This window comes from Megalopta genalis, chromosome 2 (genome assembly GCF_051020955.1).
Source record: "Megalopta genalis isolate 19385.01 chromosome 2, iyMegGena1_principal, whole genome shotgun sequence".
Classification (NCBI taxonomy): Eukaryota; Metazoa; Arthropoda; class Insecta; order Hymenoptera; family Halictidae; genus Megalopta; species Megalopta genalis.
In genome coordinates this window covers 16,444,691-16,463,299 of record NC_135014.1, presented here as the reverse complement: position 1 = coordinate 16,463,299, position 18,609 = coordinate 16,444,691, and the positions used below count along the sequence as shown (strand labels likewise).

Sequence of the window (18,609 nt, the reverse complement as noted above, 5' to 3'; positions counted from 1 at the left end):
GGCGCGTCTCTCGTACGCAATCGATACGCGCTATATTGCGATACAATCGACAAACACGGATTACGCTACGCTTCGCTGTATAATCCGTGAAATGGACGATTAATAACGATCGTATACATAGAGGCGAGCGACAGGCGCCGTGCAAACTAGTGGATTTTATCAAACGCGCAGCGCCGAGTTCGCCGAGCCAGCAGAGCGCAGATAGAAATTTGCTCGCCCACCGAATCGAGATCTTTTCGAAACAATTATAATTGGAGATTCCTAATGATCGCGCCGTGCTTTTAAGAATATTTTTCGAATACCTGCTCAATGCAACGTAGCTATTTTTTTTTTAGAAGCCAACCGATCCTTCGCGAAGTTTATGAAGCCAACAACAATTCGTGAAGATCAAAGAATTTGGCACTCGTTCAGGCGATTTATCGTAGACCGATACTATCGTCGATGTAACCCATTGTTTTCTAACGTTACACCTTCACGATTGCTATTTTTTTTTTGCGCGCGCACGCGGTGTCTGAACGTTGTAATTTGTCATTCTGTTGACTAGTTGGCTGTTTTTGACGAATTTATTCGTCACGAAGAAATGACATTTTATATAATTATACTTAACGTATTATATGATATTTGATGAAAGTGTCGTATTTTAACATAATATGAAGGAAATCAAACGTGTACAGTATAATTACAGTAACTTACACATTTCTCGAAAATATTGCAACAACTAGCTGGTGAAATATTCGACGAAGGATTTCGTCAAGATTGGAAACATGTTAATTGAACCATTCATTCGAGCCTTAACGGAAACTATGAAATTTGAGAAATGGGTTTCAAAAATTGGCAAACAAATTCGTTAGTCGCAAAGATGACGCTTTTCAAGAAATGCAATTGATTTTGCTCCGAACTAAACAAATCATTCGTACAACTTTCACAAACGAGATTCTTAACCTGTTAGCCGGAGAATTAACTTTTGTTCAACTCGTTCGCAATGTGGTCTTTCTCTTTCGCAATGTGACGTTCTACTATCACGCTTAAAAAAGAACAATGTTTAAAAATCGCTTTCCACTTCAGTCATTTTGACGAAATATTTTACGACATATTTAGAAACATCAAACATTTCAAACAATTTTTTCAAAAACATTTCCAATGTACAAAGAATTAATTGAACAAACTGAGATAATTATTTCGCGATTGTTAAATGTATATTGTGATTGGCAATGCACAGTTTTCTCCAGTATATCCTGACACCCTTGTGCTACGTATAAAAAACGTAGTAGTTGTGTTTGACACTAAACTGTGCAAATTTGAAGTGTTACCATACCGTTACTGTAGGTTTCGTTGCGTAAGAACGACGTAAAACTTAGCGCGGTCCACATATTACTTTGAAAAATTTGACTGAAAAGAAACGTCTCCCTGGTTACGAAGAAATATTGGGTTGGCAACTAAGTAATTGCCGATTTCAGTTATAGATGTTATATTATAAAATTATTATTATTATTATTATTATTATTAGTAGTAGTAGTAGTAGTAGTAGTAGTAGTATTATTATGTTATTTTTTATTATCCGTGAATGTTAGCAACTGGACTATTTCGATCCCTGGCCAACTCCCTTCGTGGTAAAACTTTTAATAACGATGACGCTGTAAAATCTCACTGAACTCAGTTTTTGGCCGAAAAGGATCAGACTTCCTACGAGCGTGGAATTTTCAAGCTGTCAGAGAGATGGCAAAAGGTCATCGAACAAAATGGAAAATACATTACAGATTAAACTTCGTTCCAAGTAAAAAAGAATTTTTCATTTCATTGAACAAATCGGCAATTACTTAGTTGCCAACCCAATATTTCGCAACACCGATATTAACAGATCAAAGCCGAAAACGTCGCTTTTCCTAAAGAATGAGTTGTCCGAAAAATCTACGAACGTCGACGTCGAACGACTCGCGATCGCGTTGCGCCCATAAAAATCAACGTTGAAAAGCGCGATCGTCAAGTACACGCAGCGAACCCGAGTGTACGCGAGGATGTTAGGATCTCGGTGCGGCGAGCAACAGGAAGCGCAGCACCGCAAACGACCGGGGACACAGACTGGAAGAATGCGGGAGCATCTCGATAGTACGCAACTGTACGGTACAGAGCCTCGTTGCGTTCCAGATTCTCGAAATTCTTCGTCGAATGCTTCCCACCCAATCGAACGAAGATTATAAGACCGACCGAATCTCTCTCGGCACGGGGAACCCGTTACGCTTTCAGCCAGGCGACTCACGTGCTGTATAAAGTCCGCGGCTGTGCGACTCGGTACGATCGAGCGACACACGTCTATTTTACCCATCGTCCTGGCCATTTAATCATTCCGCGGAACGCTTACACGCTTCATGGAATTCCCTTATTCGGCCGATGGAACATACATATATGTACGATTCCCCGGATGCGTGGCACCGTTCAGTGTCCACGTACCACGGGCAGGAAAAGACTGATCGGCAGCAGCGGCGGCGGCTGCTGACCAGCCAGCTAGCCGGCTAGGTTCGCCGTGGTCCGACGGTGAACCCGTTGACGGCGTTGACGTTTCAGCCCGGAATATCGCGGATCGGATCGGCTCGCCGCCTGCCGCCTAACGTTCACGCGCACATACGATAACGATTCAATCTTACCTGGGTTGGTGTCCGCGTTCGAACTGAACAGCACGCACAGGCCCGTCTCGTAGTTCACCGCCTGGCAGGAGTCGTTCGTCTGACATAACTCGAGGCATGCGGTGAGCATCAGGGTTCCTGGTTTGGTGTAGAGCATGTCCGTCGGCGCGGTGTACACGTAACCGGTCACTAGCTCGAAGCCCACCATTTCTGGGTCGCACTCGTCGGAGCCGGCGGATGGCCCCGTGTAATCCGGCCCAGAAAGTCCCGACGGGACCGCAGATGAGGCCGGCTGCTGGTCAGCCGCGTGCGTCGACTCTGCGGCCGCCACGCGACCCAGCCTCGCGATCGCCTGCACCACCAGCAACGTCGTGATCAACTCTCTTGTCATCATGCCGCTCTCCACCAGTCTCGGCAACCTTATCTGCAACCAGAACGTTATCCGGGTCAATTCGCGGTCTCCTACGCGTTCGCGATTTTTTTCACGGATCTACAACGAATTCCTGCTACCGCGAGAATCTCTCGGCGTTGCGATCGTTTCTGTGACACGGTTTAATCGTGTTGCAGCGAAACCGTGTCGATCGAAACGTGCGTTAATTAATTATTATTATTATTATTATATAATTATTATTAATAATTATTAGACTGCGGATGCAAGGCTGAATATGTTTCGCATTCGTTGCGAGAGAAGCAGATGTTATTCAGAGATTTCTATCCTTCATTAATGACTTCGATGAGTTAACCATGCTGCATTGGCATTCTCCGATCATTTAAATTTTACTACTGTTTTAAAATGCACTTACTCGTTTTTTCTTTTTTTATAAATACATAAAATCCGCAGACTTATTAATCATAAAAAGGAAATGTGTATTTTATTGGATTATGGTCGTAGTCCAAGAGCAATAAATTGTGTTGTTAGAAAACCGTGTTAAAATTGGACGTCGCAGCAGAATTATCACAATTTTTGCACCGCGTCTTTGGGTTGCTGTATTGCCTGTATCCGATCTGCGGATCTTCATGCAAGAAATAATAACTCTCCAAGAAGACAATTGCGAGTAACAGAAATGCAATGAAAATTAACTGTTTCGTTGAATAATTTTGATAAGTTGAAAATAGTGCAACAACGTTATTAAAGTATTCTTATGTCTTCGCAATTTTGAATTTCTGCTACTTATTTTTCAATGAAATCCGCAGCCCAGCGATAAATAAATCGAAGTGTCGATGAGAGCGTTGGAATGCGATCTGGTGTTTCGTGATGGCAATGTACGAACTTGAGCAGCAAATAGAACAATGCTTATCAAATTTACAAGATCGTTAACGACGAACATAGAAAGATTAATAAGCAAATCGAATTTCACTATCACGACGGAGTCACTATAAATGCATCAAAGACAGATATTTTTGAGCAGCTTTTCTATCGCAACTCTAACGTAAATGCACCTTAATCGAAAGTCATAAGAAATAGTATTAACAATCGTATTAAAGTAAAGTAAATAAAAAGTAACCACTTTCGTTACTCCTTTAAGAAATTTGTAAAAAGTTTCACATTTATTTGGTAGTTCCAGTGTCGATCTTAGAAGTACCATGCAGTCAAATTGAATAGTTCTTCATTGCTCGTAAAAATCACAAGTGTACGTATTTTAAACATAGCTCGACAATTTTTTAACCAGTTCGATAGTGTCGCTGTATCGTCGTCTAATTCGACGTATTTTATGAACATTGTTTACGATTGTATTTTACTAATTTTGTATAGCAGTTTATAAGGATTGGAATCTGGTCCGAATTCATTCGTTTCAACGCACGTAGTAACCGTGTGATTGCAATTATCTAAAAATTTTGTTTTCCAAGCGACACCGTGTCGGAGCGCTCGGAGCAGATCGAATTACAATAACAATTTCAGCCAATCCTGCTTTATTGCGGATTATTTACAGCTATAACGCATAAAGCTCGAATTCTGGAGCACGCAGACATTTATTTGCAAAATCGGCATAACGACCGAGCTAAAAATGATTAACTTTCAACGAACGTATCCTACATTGCTGGATCGGAAAGAATGCTATCGAACGATCTATTCGAATCGCTTCCGAATTACATCGAGTTCAAACGAGTTATCGACTTCTGCGAACGTTCGGTAGCCTAAAAACGGGCAAATAAATGGGCGAGGCCGAAAGACGATGTTCTGGTCAAACAAAACCATTATTTCAGATGTACGAAATCGGCTTCCGGGGGCCGAATACAAATGGCGGCGAATTCAACATTCCGGCTACGGAACCAGTATATCCGAGTTCGGACGTAAATAACCTAGTTTTGCGGTCTGCTACGTGTAATAATAATAAAATGAGAACATTGTCTGAAATCTGTCACTGTAGAAGAACGTGCTTCTAGGAGCACGCCGCCTGAATACCGAAAGAGACTTCGGTCTACATACCGAAGTCCGCTGACAACTGGCCACGACCGGCTGAACAATTCTCTTAGCACGCGTCGCGGCTGGGTTTTACGAACGTCCAATACGGAGCGGGGAAAACGTATGTACAAATTTTTCGCCCGTGGTGAATAGGAACTTGAACCGTTCCGCGCTTTCCAGTCGAAAACGGTCGGCAAAAAAATGCCAGCGCGAAAATACGAGCGCTGCCCCGGTTCCGGCCTTTATTCCCGTCACGTTGTTTTCTAACGCGCGAAACTAAATAACAACCGGCGCAACGGCCCGTCCCGACACCGCCGCGACCGGGTCTGTATATTCACGGTTCGATGGAACGAACAAAAGCTCAAGTAGCAAAGTTCCACGAATTCCTGCGTGTCCGCGGCGAAATAAAACGACCAAGAAGCCGCGGCGCATCATCGGTTTCCCTTGTTCGCCTAGAGTATAATATCGACCCTGCCATTTGCGCGATAAGTCCGTGACGTTCGGGGATACGTGACGGGGCGACGTGTCAAAAAAATAAAAATAAATAAATAAAACGGACTTCATAAAGACGAGTACCAGTTCTCGGTTCAATTTATGGATTAATCTTGTTGAAGCGAGTGCGTTCACTTTTTGTTGTCCAATTTCCACCGAGTAATTTGATTTATTCACGATAAAATGATGAAGTATCGAAGGCTATCGTCGAAAAATATCGATGACGGCATTTGGATTGTAAACCAGGGAGGGATTTGAGGGATCTAACAGACGAGATGCCAGAAATTAGATTTTTTTCGAGATTGGTCCCAATTTTGAAAGAGCGAATCGAATTTTCCGTGGAAATTTCTTTTCTGTATGGCAGAAGGAACAGGAACTCGCGGACAGTCAGGAAATAGTATCATCGAATCTGTCACTTGGACGATGGGCCTGTATTAGGCCCAAAAAATTAATCTATGAACTGTCAAAAATTAAACTGATCGAAAGCGAAGGTTTATGATAAATCGAGACAACCGAGAACTTGAGGTCCACGAGAAAATAGTATACCGATCTCATAACTTACACAATAGTTTGTTATCAGGCCCAAAGAATTAACTTATGAAAAATGACTGTGGTAAAGTATAATAATCAGGAGAATAAAAAAAATAATAAATAATAAATACTCTCGATACTGAGAGACTTAGTGGACAGGTATCGGTCCCAAAAAATTTGGGACCTGTCAAAATATAACTTTGGGACCTGTCTAAAATTTGATGAAACAAGTAAGTGAAAATAATATCACCGATGTTGCAACTTGTACTGGAGATTCGTATGAGTCCCAAAGTTGAACAAATGAACTGTCAAAAATTGAATTTATGGAAACGAAAAAAGCAAATTAAAAAAAAAACAGAAACTTTGGGACCTTGAGGAAACGATATCAGTGATTCGGTCACTCGCACAGAGGACTCGCATCGATCTCGGAAACTGTTTTTTAACATAATGATCGAAAAGGAAAAATTTTCGCAAACTGGAATCCATAGCCAAATAAAATGATCGAAAATCCAAGGCTCGTTTATGTTCCATTTTGCCTAATCGCTAGAAAATTATATCATTGATATGTATTCGAATAGAAGATTGGAATCGGTCTTAAAAACCAAACTGATAAACTGACAAAATTGAAATTTGTCGAAAACAGAGAAGCCGGATATTAACGCTAGGTTTTCGAAACTCGTCAAAATGACCGGTCACTAATTTTTTCATTTACGATTATTCAGATTGCAAAAATACATTTACGACAATAACACTTATTACAATAACACTGGCTAAAAATCAAAAAATAAATATCTTATTATTACTATTATAAACAAATATAAAACTGCAACATTCAGTGCTCCCTAAATCTAACGTTAAAACAGTCAGAACCGAAGAGCCCTTGAGAAAATGACATCAACGATTCCGTCACTCGGGCACATCAGGCCCAAAACCCAAATGCTCGAATGATCAAAAATTGGAGTTCCCAATAAAATAAACCCACAAATAAAATCGCGAGAAAACAACAGCACCACCGATACCTTCCCGCGAACTCGTCACCGGTCCCAAAAACCAAGTCCCTAAACGCACCCACCGAAACACGAATTCCCCAAAATTGTATTCGCGAGTAAAATATAGGAAACGAAGTTCTCGATAACCAAGTAACGTGGGCACGACAGAACCGCGATAAGACGGTGCCGCGTATCGGTCCCAAAAACTTGTCGTTGCGTACCTTTAAAATTTCGGGTTCGTGGCGAACGAGGGCGAACGGAGTTCTCCGAGGTTTCCTGTCAGCGATCGCTGGTATCCTGTCGAGGGATGGCTTCTCACAAAACCGATCGGCTCGAGTAGGATCTCTGGCCGGGGTAAACGTCGATCACCGCACAAAAATGAAAATCTGACGAAAGGCGTGGATAAAAAAACCGGGGTGGGCACCAACGAAGCACAGAGCGCGCCGATAGACCCAATTTGACTTTAGCTGATCGCACAACACGCGTACGGTAATATCCAGCACGGAAATCGGCGACCGATTTGCAATGATAATACGCACCTCGCGAGGCACCGCGCTGCAGGGTATAACGACGTCGACCGGCTGGCTCTTAGGCACTGGATACACCTGGCTGAGTCGCGGCGCACGTTTCTTCCTCGACCGATCGGCAGAAGGGGGAGGGGGCAGTGGGACCGCTGCCGACTAAGGAGGACAGAACGGTACGCATAATTCGATCGCAGGTACGACACCATTGAAAACAAGCCAACCTCTTTCGCCTGGCCTCGCTAACCCTTGTCCACTGTCTCTATCCGAATTCTTCCCCCATTTCGCGTCCCCGCACTCGCAACCGTACCCATCGAAATCATGAGTATTCCCTCGCCTTCCCCCCCGTGCCACCAACAATCCCCCCTCCTGTTCCCTGCCTTCTGCTAGCTTCTTCTACTCCCTTCCTCCTGCCTCCCACTACCGTGCCAAGGCACTCTCGGCAGGTCGACGTTACCGATAGACCTGAATTTCGTTCACGTACTTCCAGACGATTGGCTGGAATGCTATTCTTAGCCAGAAGCAACGGTGTTTCGGGCCCCTCCGACCCACCACTGATGTAACCTTGCCACGCTACACCCACGAAATTTATTCAGCCACCGGGACACCGGCCCCGCCGCCGCCGCCGCCGCCGTCGTCGCCGTCGCGAACGGGAGCCGTCGATGATCGCCAAGCGGCGAGGAACGCGGCGCGGAACGCGGCGAGCCGATCGGGATACCTGCCGTATCTGTCGTCGCGAATAATACTCGATGTCGATGAAATCACTTCCGACCCACGACCTCCCGGTTTTGGGTTTTATTTCACGATATCCGATCCCGAATCTGACGATTCAATACGCGGAGGTGGATACCTGTTACGCGGCGCGTGGGTCGCGAAATTTTAGACTCGGGACTGGATCGGTTTCCCAGAATAGCTTCGCTCGGAGTATCCTCCTTCTAGCTTCTCTTTCGCTCGGTATACCTTTTGGTCGATCTATTTGCCACTTTGTCTAGATTTTTTTATTTATTTATATTTTTAAGATGTCCGATGGTGTGGATGCGTTGGTTGTTATCGATATTAATGTTATCGTGTTCAGTTTTGAAAATATTGTGACAGATCTGACGGTAGAACAGATCTTCGCGAGCAATTGAACGAACCGTACGTTTTTTAGATAGATTTTGAGAGATCTAGATAGATTATTAGGTGCTTGCATAGGTTTTTAGATCCCTGCATATATTTTTAGATCCTTACATAGATTTTTAGACCCCTGCATATATTTTTAGATCCTTAGATAAATTTTTAGATCCTTGTAGGATATATATATATATATATAATATTTTTAGATCCTTTTAGGTCCTAAAATCTATGTAGATTTTCAGAAAATCTATGTAGGATTTTCAGATTCTCTTACAGATTTTTAGATCTTCAGATATTGAAAGTGACGAGAAATTGTCAGGCAGTTTCATTTTTCTGATTCTAAAATTAGTGACCTTTTAGCATTCTTTTATAAAATATGGATTAAGATAACTGATCTCGAGTCTTATGCTTTCATCGTGTTACTTGAATTTTTTCGGTTTCACTTATCTCATATAAATGATAACTAGACTGTCGATTTTATGCATTTTCGACTAAAATAACAAGGTTAGTTCGAAGAATTTCGTTCCGATGTGTGCAACTTATTCAAATAACTTAAAGAGGAAAGACATTTTTATCAGACTTATGTTCCTCTGAGAACAGTACAGACAATTCTTATTTTGCATAAAAAATCCGCAGTGTAACGATAACTGTTACAAACATTCAGACAGAAAAAAAAGATCTACGATCTTTTCGTACGATAATTCCTTACCGAACAGTTAACCTTCCAAACTGATCGATCCAATATTTTTTTTCCGAATCGTTGAGCCGATTGCAAGGAAGCGATTCCGAGAAAAAAATAGCATCGACACTCCGAATTCGTGGCATAAAATTTTATGCACGATGTTACAAAGTAATGCAGAAAAAGTCGATATTTAATAGCCTGTAAATGAGGTTCCCCTGAAGGCCCACAGACCACCTCAGCGCTCGCCGGTGGGCGATAACGCCCACATTGTGAAATTACGATACCGGATTTTGGTTTGACGCATTAACCTTCGTAACCACGAATAACGGAGATACCATTTTTGAAATATTTGGTCATCCTGGAAACCTCGGAGATAATTATGCTGATTGGGTACCGATTCAATGACCCTAACGCGTGTCATAGAGTTCATTGAACTTTTCTTATTCACCGTTTCGCTTCAGTTTAAAGGATACAGACGAACATTGTCTTTATCTGTCTCGCGTTCAGTGCCGTATCGGTCACACATGGGTGACACCAATTTTTAACTAGGTTTCGAAATTCAGTTTTATGGTAATATCAATTTTGGACAAACTAAATGTTAGCAGGATTTTTAGAACAAAAATTCTAAAGATCCTGCTAACATTTAGTTCGTCCAAAGTTGATATTACCATAAAAATGAACAAAAATTCTAAAAATCCTGCTAACATTTAGTTTGTTCAAAATTGATATTACCATAAAAATGAAATTCGAACCCTAATTAAAAATTGGTGTCACCCATGTGTGACCGATGCGGCACTGAACGCAAGACAGATGAAGAAATATATATATTTATTTATTAATAAATAATCATTTACTATTTGAAAGGTAAATCGGATTTATTTATTATCTTCTTCTAATTACTTCTACTTATTATTATTTATTTATTTAAAAGTAACGTTATCGTCCAGAAGAGATTGATTGAAAATAGACTTGGCAGTAAACGCGTTAAAGTATCATTTCGAACACTCTCGTAATTTGCAGCTCTAATATCGCAACACAGGAGGCACGCACGATCGTCATACATAGATAACGCAGATCTTCCTGCGAGATAAAAAGTAGCCTGCACGAATTACAAGAAACAGGAGGCGGTTAATTAGGAGATTTCCAGTGCGGACGGAGACGCGCCGTTTCGCAGTTTAAACGCCGTCGAAATCTTCGAAGCAATTTGCGGGCAATGGTCGCGCATTAAATGGTTCCATAATCGTTTCATAATTGAATCTCTTGTCCCGAAAATCAGGCGCCCCTGTGTGTAACACAGGATTCGTACCGCGGGCGTACCGTATGGCGTCCGAAGCGACGACCCGGCGGAACTGTGTTAACTGGAAGAATAATTGGTCGGCGTGATTCCAGAATTACCACGAAATTACACGGCCAGTGTACACAAAAGCAAAAACGTGTTCCCGAAGGAAAAACAAGATAAACGGAACGCGATGACCGATCACGGTATGTCATTAAGCAATGACGGTGGATTCGGAATTTCAGGCAAATGATGCGTATCGGGTAAATAATAGGTATCGTCGTCGGTCGTACATACGTGTACCAGAGCAACGGTTGAGGTGAGACAGAGGAGGACGAAGAAAGCAGGAACACACAGAGCGAGAGAGAGAGAGAGAGAGAGAGAGAGAGAGAGAGAGAGAGATGATTGTTAGCGGGGAATGACGGAGAGAGGAGGAGGGCGTGTAGAGGGCTGCAAGATCCTAAAAAGAGAAAAATTTAGTACATGTGTGAACAGTGTGACCTAACCGGGCGGTGGTGTCCCCCTGAACGTAAACTCGGTCGATTCACGCGGTGCTTAGAGCTCTCTGTTCGACGACGCAGAAAGAGCGAGCAGGCGAAACGGGCCGAGGGGCTCGCAAGCTAAAGAGAAAGAGAAGGAGAAAGAGAAAGAGAGAGAGAGAGAGACGCAGTATAGCTCGTACCAGGTGCCCATACCATCGCGTCACCATGCCGGAATAACGGTGCCTGGATGTCTCATCGGGTTCAATCGCAATCGGCAATCTTCTGCCGCGGAATTTCGCAAGGAAACGACCGTTTTGTCGTCGTGGTAGTCTCCGTCGATTTACGAGCAGCCGCTATTCGTTCGCCCTTGAGTACCGATCGACCCAATGGCCCCCTAGACGTGTCGTTTGATCTGCTAATGCGTGTCTTACGGACTCGTTTCTAATAAAGCCACGCTGAACGAACACGCTGGCTCGTTCGCTCGCTCGCTAACGCGCGCGCTCGTTCCTCTCGATTCGCGTTGATTGCTTCCCCTCGATGCAAAACACACCTATCGACCGCTACCGGCTCTCTTTCTCTTTACCCCCCTTGGTTCCACTCGGACGAATCGTAATCATCGAAAACGAGTGTCCTTTAAGGAAAGTAAGATCCCGTTCTTTCGACCACGCCAAGAACCCATTCCGCGTGACCTCGTGAACCCGATGCTGCGTTCTGCTTCCCCGTTCCACGGAATCTTCGACGATGTTGCGAGCATGCCACTCGTCTCTACTCCCGTTCGACGTTTGAACATACCGCTGCGGGACAAACGGCCGGTCTCGCGTCTTTTATTTTATAATTGTTGCAATCGTGGATCTACTTCCGTTGGAAATTGTTCAATATATTCCTTTATTGGGGCGGACGCTGTGTTATGAAATTGTGGGAAATTTAACACTATTCCTACCGACACTTCACGTATACCTATTCCTACCGCGGACGGTCAAATGACCGGTCTTTCACAACTTATACTTTTCGATATTGAATGCAGACCAATAGCCAGTTTACCAGTATAAAAATATATTTTCTTTTATTCAAGAGTACATAATCTATATTTTATTCTTTTTCGTCGCATTTTTTACAAATGGGCTTCTCAACTGTACATTTTCCGCATACGTACTTTTTACATTTTAGACAGATTTTGTTCGTCTTATTATCTTTACAATACCTTATCTGACATGTTTTCCGTTCACGGGAACCTGTATTTGTACTTGCGATGGGTATTGGTTGATTTTCTTTGCCGAGCTGTTGTTGGTATTCGATGGCAAGTTCTTCTGCCAATTGGATTAGAAATTCCTGTCTTGTAATTTCTCCTCCCGTAGTTTCTTTGTATAACACCCATGCATTTATCCCGGCTAAATCCAAGATATTAAGTAAATTCCATCGAATCGTTTTTACAGGGCAACGCGTGTCCTTCGCTTTTAGATCTCGGTACGTTTAGTGTTCACACGTAACGCTGAAGCAGTCAGCAGAAATGAACTTTCCATTCGGACATTCATTTTTCGATGTACTCGGGTACGTATCAATTCTTCGCCAAAACGTTGTTCACTCTACTGGACATTTGATCATATTCCCAAGTAACGTGTGCTCGTTTAATTTAAATATTGGCGCGTGTGCATTTTATTTCTCGTTCAATGAGACCGTCATACCGTTTAATCTCGCAAAGGTCCTGCACAACGTTTCGAATACGCGTTTCATTAAAAATGAAATTGCATTTCGTTTCTCTTTCGGTACAAAAAGGGTCAGCGTAGCGTACCGTTTCCATTCGGTTCAACCATTATTCAATTTGCCCGCGGATGTTTGAATTCTTATAGTTCCTTAATTTGTTAATTTCGATGGGAGATCTTCTTGCGTAACAACAAATGTACCGGCACGCGCGGCTCCTTTAAATTTGCACGTTTCTGTACGAATTTACCATCGCGTATACATCGTTCGTTAAAGCCGCCGATGAACAAAATAAATTTCATCCCGAATTTTCGCTTTTCGAACGCGAATTCGCAACAATCGTACGAAAAATGTTCGCTTCGGGATGCAAATGAGAGAGAGAGAGAGAAGATAATGGGCGAGGAAGTTGTGCGCCGTGCCGGAGGTTTTATTGTGCTGCCGGGGTAATGCCCTTTATTAAATCAGTTATTTTATTGAAATTCGCGGTCAAGCCGCGAGTGCGCGCTTCTGCAGGCTAGAGGTAATAACGGCTCGCAATCTGGATGAATTCGCTGCCAACCCAGTGACAATTCGCGGCGCTCTGAATCCAACAAGAAACGAAAAATATGTGCTGCGTTTAACGGCTCAATTAATGCGTAATTAACGCAATTAGTTTTATTAGGTGATGTTTCGTTGCAGAGAGCTGCCCCGTGCACCGTGGTTACTTGAGATACCATCGCCGGTACTTTATCGTTCGGGGAACCGATAACATCGGATAATTTTAAATAATTGTTAGAGCCTCGCATGCAGATTAGACTTGCCGCGTAATTAGTACAATCGGTTTACCAAGCGGTTTCGCTATGATAATTAGATAACGTTGGTAACACGATACGGTACAACGGCGCGGAAATATCTTTCCGCGATACGAAGAATGATTTAGATCGGAACGATACTTTTGTCGGAGATAGATTCTCGTTCGGGCAAGGTCCACGGTGTTCATGTTGCGGATCCAACAGCGACAACGTAAATAAGGCATCGTATAATGACGGTTGAATGCTACAGATGTACTACTACTATTGACTCGCTTTACTGGCCACAAAACCGACACTAACAGCCAATGTAAATCGTATTACCTTACGCAAATTGAACTGAACTTGCGACGGTAATTTCGAATGGAAATAGCGGCGTCTGCATCTTCCGTGCCAGTTAATCGAAACCCGTAGGCGACAAAGCTTTTCTACGGCGTCAATAAATGCAGTTTATTGTCCTCCGGAAAGAAACCTATCTCGGAATAAAATAAGCTATTCGATCGCAAGTTTCGCCCCGGTGCTTTCGTTACCGAGCAATTAAAGGCGAATTTCAAAGAGGGCTCGCGATCCCGAAACAATTGTAGTCTAACGACGTCCGAAGAATTTCGTCGTACTCGATTATCAAAACGATCGACGAAGATGCTTGAACTTCGAACTTACGCAGATCCAATTTATTTCCATCGAGTTTAATATTCTTTTAACACGGGCTCGAGGATTTTCCCGGCGACTTGGCTTTCAGAATGGAACGCGCGCGCGTATATTTTTCGTTCGCGCGGCTCGCTAACGGGATCGTTCAAGTCGCGCCCGTTTTTAAACGACTTGCCGAACGGTGCCAGTGATCCTATTACCATTACCACCGACGCGTTCGAATTACAGTAACGTCCAAAAGTATTTAAACGCTTGCGTGCTCGCGGATGCGATCGAAATGACGTCCAGACGGGGACGCCTCGATCGAGGCCGTCACCCCGATTCTTTTTTTTTTTATCGAAAACATTACCGTAGCGCGGTATAAGGATTTGGTTTCCGACTCGGCTTCCCTGAACTTTGTTTCTCGAGTGCGGCTGATACGACACGGCGTAGTTTCCACGTTTGCCGACCGTTTAACCGATACCGACATTACTAGAAAGCAGCTATAAAATTGCGGCATTAATAAACTGTTCACCTCATTTCTCTAATCACCCGGATAATTGCTACCGAACTGCGGGCGCGTATGCAAGGCAATCGCTTCCGTGTCAATTAGACGAAGTTAATAAATCGGCGGTCTATTTGTGGACGGCGCCGTGGCCGAGGATACGAATAAGTTCGTGGCGAGAACGATGACGAATAAATTGTCGGGCACGGCGGCGTAATTCAACGAGATCTTTTAATTTATTGCGCGCGGATCAGTTTGCCCGTAACTGTGATTCCGCGCAGGCGAGCACACAACAAACGAAACGTACGAATCACTGGTGCGAACGTTTAATGGGCACGCGACTTATCGCATAACGGCGTAAGGCTGTTCTCGATACTGGTTCTCGGTCAAACGGATTCGCAAAGTTATGCAGACGATTATAAGAGTGTGCTCGAATGCCTCTCTCGCCGTGATGTACACTCGCCCCCTTTGATCCATTGAAATTTATGAACGTTGTTTGCGTCCCGAGGAAAATCCTCCATGCTGATTTAATTTGTACTAGTTTATCGCGTGAAAGGGCAAGAGAAAGCCGCTCGAATGTGTTGGTACTAAATTGCTAAAGGTTATCATTCAGTTCCGTCTACGATACCGGGAAGCGAAACAGACACACATACGCCAACCACGTCGGCCGACTACTCGCGACTCCACATCGGCGAATCCCTGCTCAAACTCATATTCTCCATTAACAGTTTTCTCATGCCTAATTGTTCGCGTCAACAATTCCGGCCTTTTACGATCCTCGAGTTCTCCTAATTTATCGGCACGACACCCATCTCCCGCGGCACTTACTGCACACTAAACCGACGCAACGGACGTTCGTATATATTCCGAGTTTTTACGCGGTCATTTTTAGAGCCTATAATTATTCGGAGATTGATGCTCTCCATTACCTGTTTTATTAAGTTACAAATCAAAATACTACCGACTCGGTTAACTGCCGGAGATTATTGCCGCGATTAATTTACCGCGTGCACGAATTTTCGAAGAAAGTCCGCGATCTGATTTATTAGGTACTTCGCCGGCTAGATCGAATACATTGTACACACGGGATTTATACCCCGTGTGCGTTCAGGATGAAATTTAGGGTTACCGTTCGTTGCAGGCGACCGTGATTAATACGCTGCACGGTCTTTTCGGCACGATCGAATTGTTCGGTAGAATTCACTTCTACTTTTAGCCGCATTGGTCAACCGAGAAACATGAAAAATAGTCTCTGCGTAAACGATGTACCATCATTTTATACAAATCTGTTCAACTGTTTCTACGAAACCTATTCTTAGCTTCGATTGTCCCAGGTTACAAGGTCGCTCAACCTCGAAACCATTTCCCTAGATATTTGTCTTCCGACCAGGTGGACCAAGTCGTCCCCAGCTCCGCAACATGATCTCACAAGAACCCCATTCCCTCCCAAATCCATCCCTGCAAAATCTAGCTTCGAGCATCCCAGGTACCAAGGTCACTCGACCTCGAAACCATTTCCCTACGCATCGCTTATTCTCCGTTCAAGCGAATCAAGTCGTCCGAAACTCCACAAAATAATTTCGCAACAGCCCCATCCTCCTCCGAATCGATTCTACTCTTCCTCTAAAATCGGGTTTCGATTATCCCACGTTCCAGCCTCGCTCAACCCGTAAACCATTCTCCATACGCGCATCGTTTATTCTTCGTTCGGCCTCGAATAAAGCCGGCCTAGATCCGAAAACTAATGTCACAAGAATCCGAAATCCGTCCCACACGTTCTCCAGAATTTCGCCTCGACCATCCCAGATTCCAAGGTCGGCCGACCTCAAAACCGTTCGCCTGCTTACCGTTTGTGCCCCGTCGACTAGGTTAATCAAGTCGTCCCCGGGTACACAAAATAAGCCAGCCAGCCAGCCAGCCGTCCGGTTTGCTCGGACGCATACCGATCAATCGGTTAACGTCTTCGTCTTTCCAGGAGCGTGTAGCGATTGCTGGCGTCGGCGGCGTCGCTGGCGTTGCAGGCGATGCGGCCGGCAGAAGAAAGCATAGCTCGTTACGTAATTATTCGATGCTCGTTGTCATGATGTAGACGGCAGTCTGGCCGGCAGTGCTCGGTTCGGAACGATACCAGGTGCCTTTAAGCATCGTCAGTGGCATCGTCAGTGGCATCGGCAGCAGCCAGGCCAGGCAGCTAGAGGCAGTCAGCCGGGCCAGCCAGCCGGGCCAGCCAGCAAGAGGCGGTCAGCCAGCTCAGGCAGCAAGCAGCAAGCAGCAAGCAACGAGCAGCAAGCAGCAAGAGCAGCCAGGCAGGAGCAGCAGCAGCGACGGTGGCGGCGGCGGCGGCGGCATCGGCATCGGCACCACCGGTTTCTATCCTGCTGCCGGTGATCACCAATCGCAGCTGAATCGTGCGGAGCCTCCGTTAATGGTACGTTCCGTACGGGTTCGACGCGCGGTGCGTCGACCAGGAAAATGCGGGGAGTCGGATAACCAGGAAACTGGTTTATGCGTGGTTACGCTCCGCGCCTCTAAGTGGCTACCCACTACCATCTATAGATGTTACGTGTTCACGGATACTGTTAGAGGAGAAACACTTAGGAGGGGATTGGCTGGAACGAAATAAAGGTGGACTGACCATTAGATAGAACGGTGGCAAACGATAAGGACAGAGAAAAGAAGCGGTTACATTGGCGTGCACGTAGCCCCGCGATCACGAACCCGTCAAGGTAGTGGGGTGATTGAGCCGGGAGGATGAAGTTCAAGGAAAATAGTGTATAGAATTTCGAGAAGAGGCTATTTGCTTCTCTACCCGATCCCCTCTGTTTCGTAATCAAGCATCTTGACTGCTGATGGATTCAACGGAAGAAGGATGAACGCTCGGGATGAGATGGATAAAGCGTACCAAAGTAATGTGGTAATTAAACTTTGGTCGTATTACGCCAGCCAACTTCCTCCCCTCTACCTTCGCATCCCTCCCTCTCCTTCGCCACCTCCTCTTCCTCGTCTCTCTGCCGTCGTTCCCCTCATCCCCCCCCCCGTCCTGCTGGCTTCGTCGGTCTCGCTCGCACCCGTTGATCCCTCACGCGTCCTCCGAGAGAATGTCGCGGAGAGATTGATAGTGACCCTACGTTGTTGGCTCTCAGCCTCCCCTTCCTTCCGCATCCACCTTGCTCGCAGCTCTCTTTCGTTGTCCTACTCAAGTTGTATGGCGCGCCGTGACGTTTCTGGTTTTGCTGTCTCTCGAGGAACCGCTCGCCTCTTATCGCGACCGCGCAGCGGAGGTGACGTGTCGCGACTCGTGTGCTTAATCACGATAAAAGATCTTGTCACAAGAGCCAGGGAGCGGCATCGCGATCCGCGAACCACGGCCCGCTAACGCCTTCGAGAATGTTTTATTTGCATAAAAGGCCGGCCCGCTGTGTTCAGGGTGTTACGCGCTCGCCCGGTTCTCTCCTCTTTTCAAATCGCCTCCCGGCTCCACGGCTCACCTTCTGCTCCCCTTTCCGACGATCGTCGCGCGCGGATTTTGATCCCGGCCCCGCATATACGCCGGATCCTCTCTTGCACGCTATCATTGAATGAGACTGCCACGGATGCCGCCTATCTTCCCGATGTCTACCGCGTGTGCTCCTGACAGGGTACTTCCGAATCGATAGAGGCAGGTTCCTCTGCTGCTACGTCGTGGTATCTGCGTGGATTGCTACCCTTCGTAACCGTGCGTTATCGACTGTTCCGCTCAAATGACGGGAATTTGCAGCAATGATGTTGCATACGGCCCCGCTCGTTTTTCAATAGACCCCCGACCGGGCCGAAGAAAATCATTCGTACGGATAGAGGCTTTCGAAGATATCCCGAACCATCGTGTTTCGATTCCTCT

The 18,609-nt window shown here is 44.9% G+C and overlaps 1 protein-coding gene across 2 annotated transcripts in view; it reads right to left on the bottom strand.

Moving 5' to 3' along the window:
• Window positions 1-18,609, bottom strand: part of neo (ZP and PAN domain-containing protein neyo) — a 371,329-nt gene that overhangs the window by 159,076 nt on the left and 193,644 nt on the right. The window contains exons 1-2 of one of the 2 annotated variants that reach the window (XM_076518587.1): window positions 7,259-7,768; window positions 2,643-3,045 (exon numbers count right to left, since the gene is read on the bottom strand). In XM_076518587.1, the coding sequence (XP_076374702.1) occupies window positions 2,643-3,015 (373 nt within the window). In that variant the 5' untranslated portion in view covers window positions 3,016-3,045; window positions 7,259-7,768. Of the gene's footprint in view, window positions 1-2,642; window positions 3,046-7,258; window positions 7,769-18,609 lie in introns of those variants that run through there. The other variant, XM_076518589.1, reaches the window with a different exon arrangement.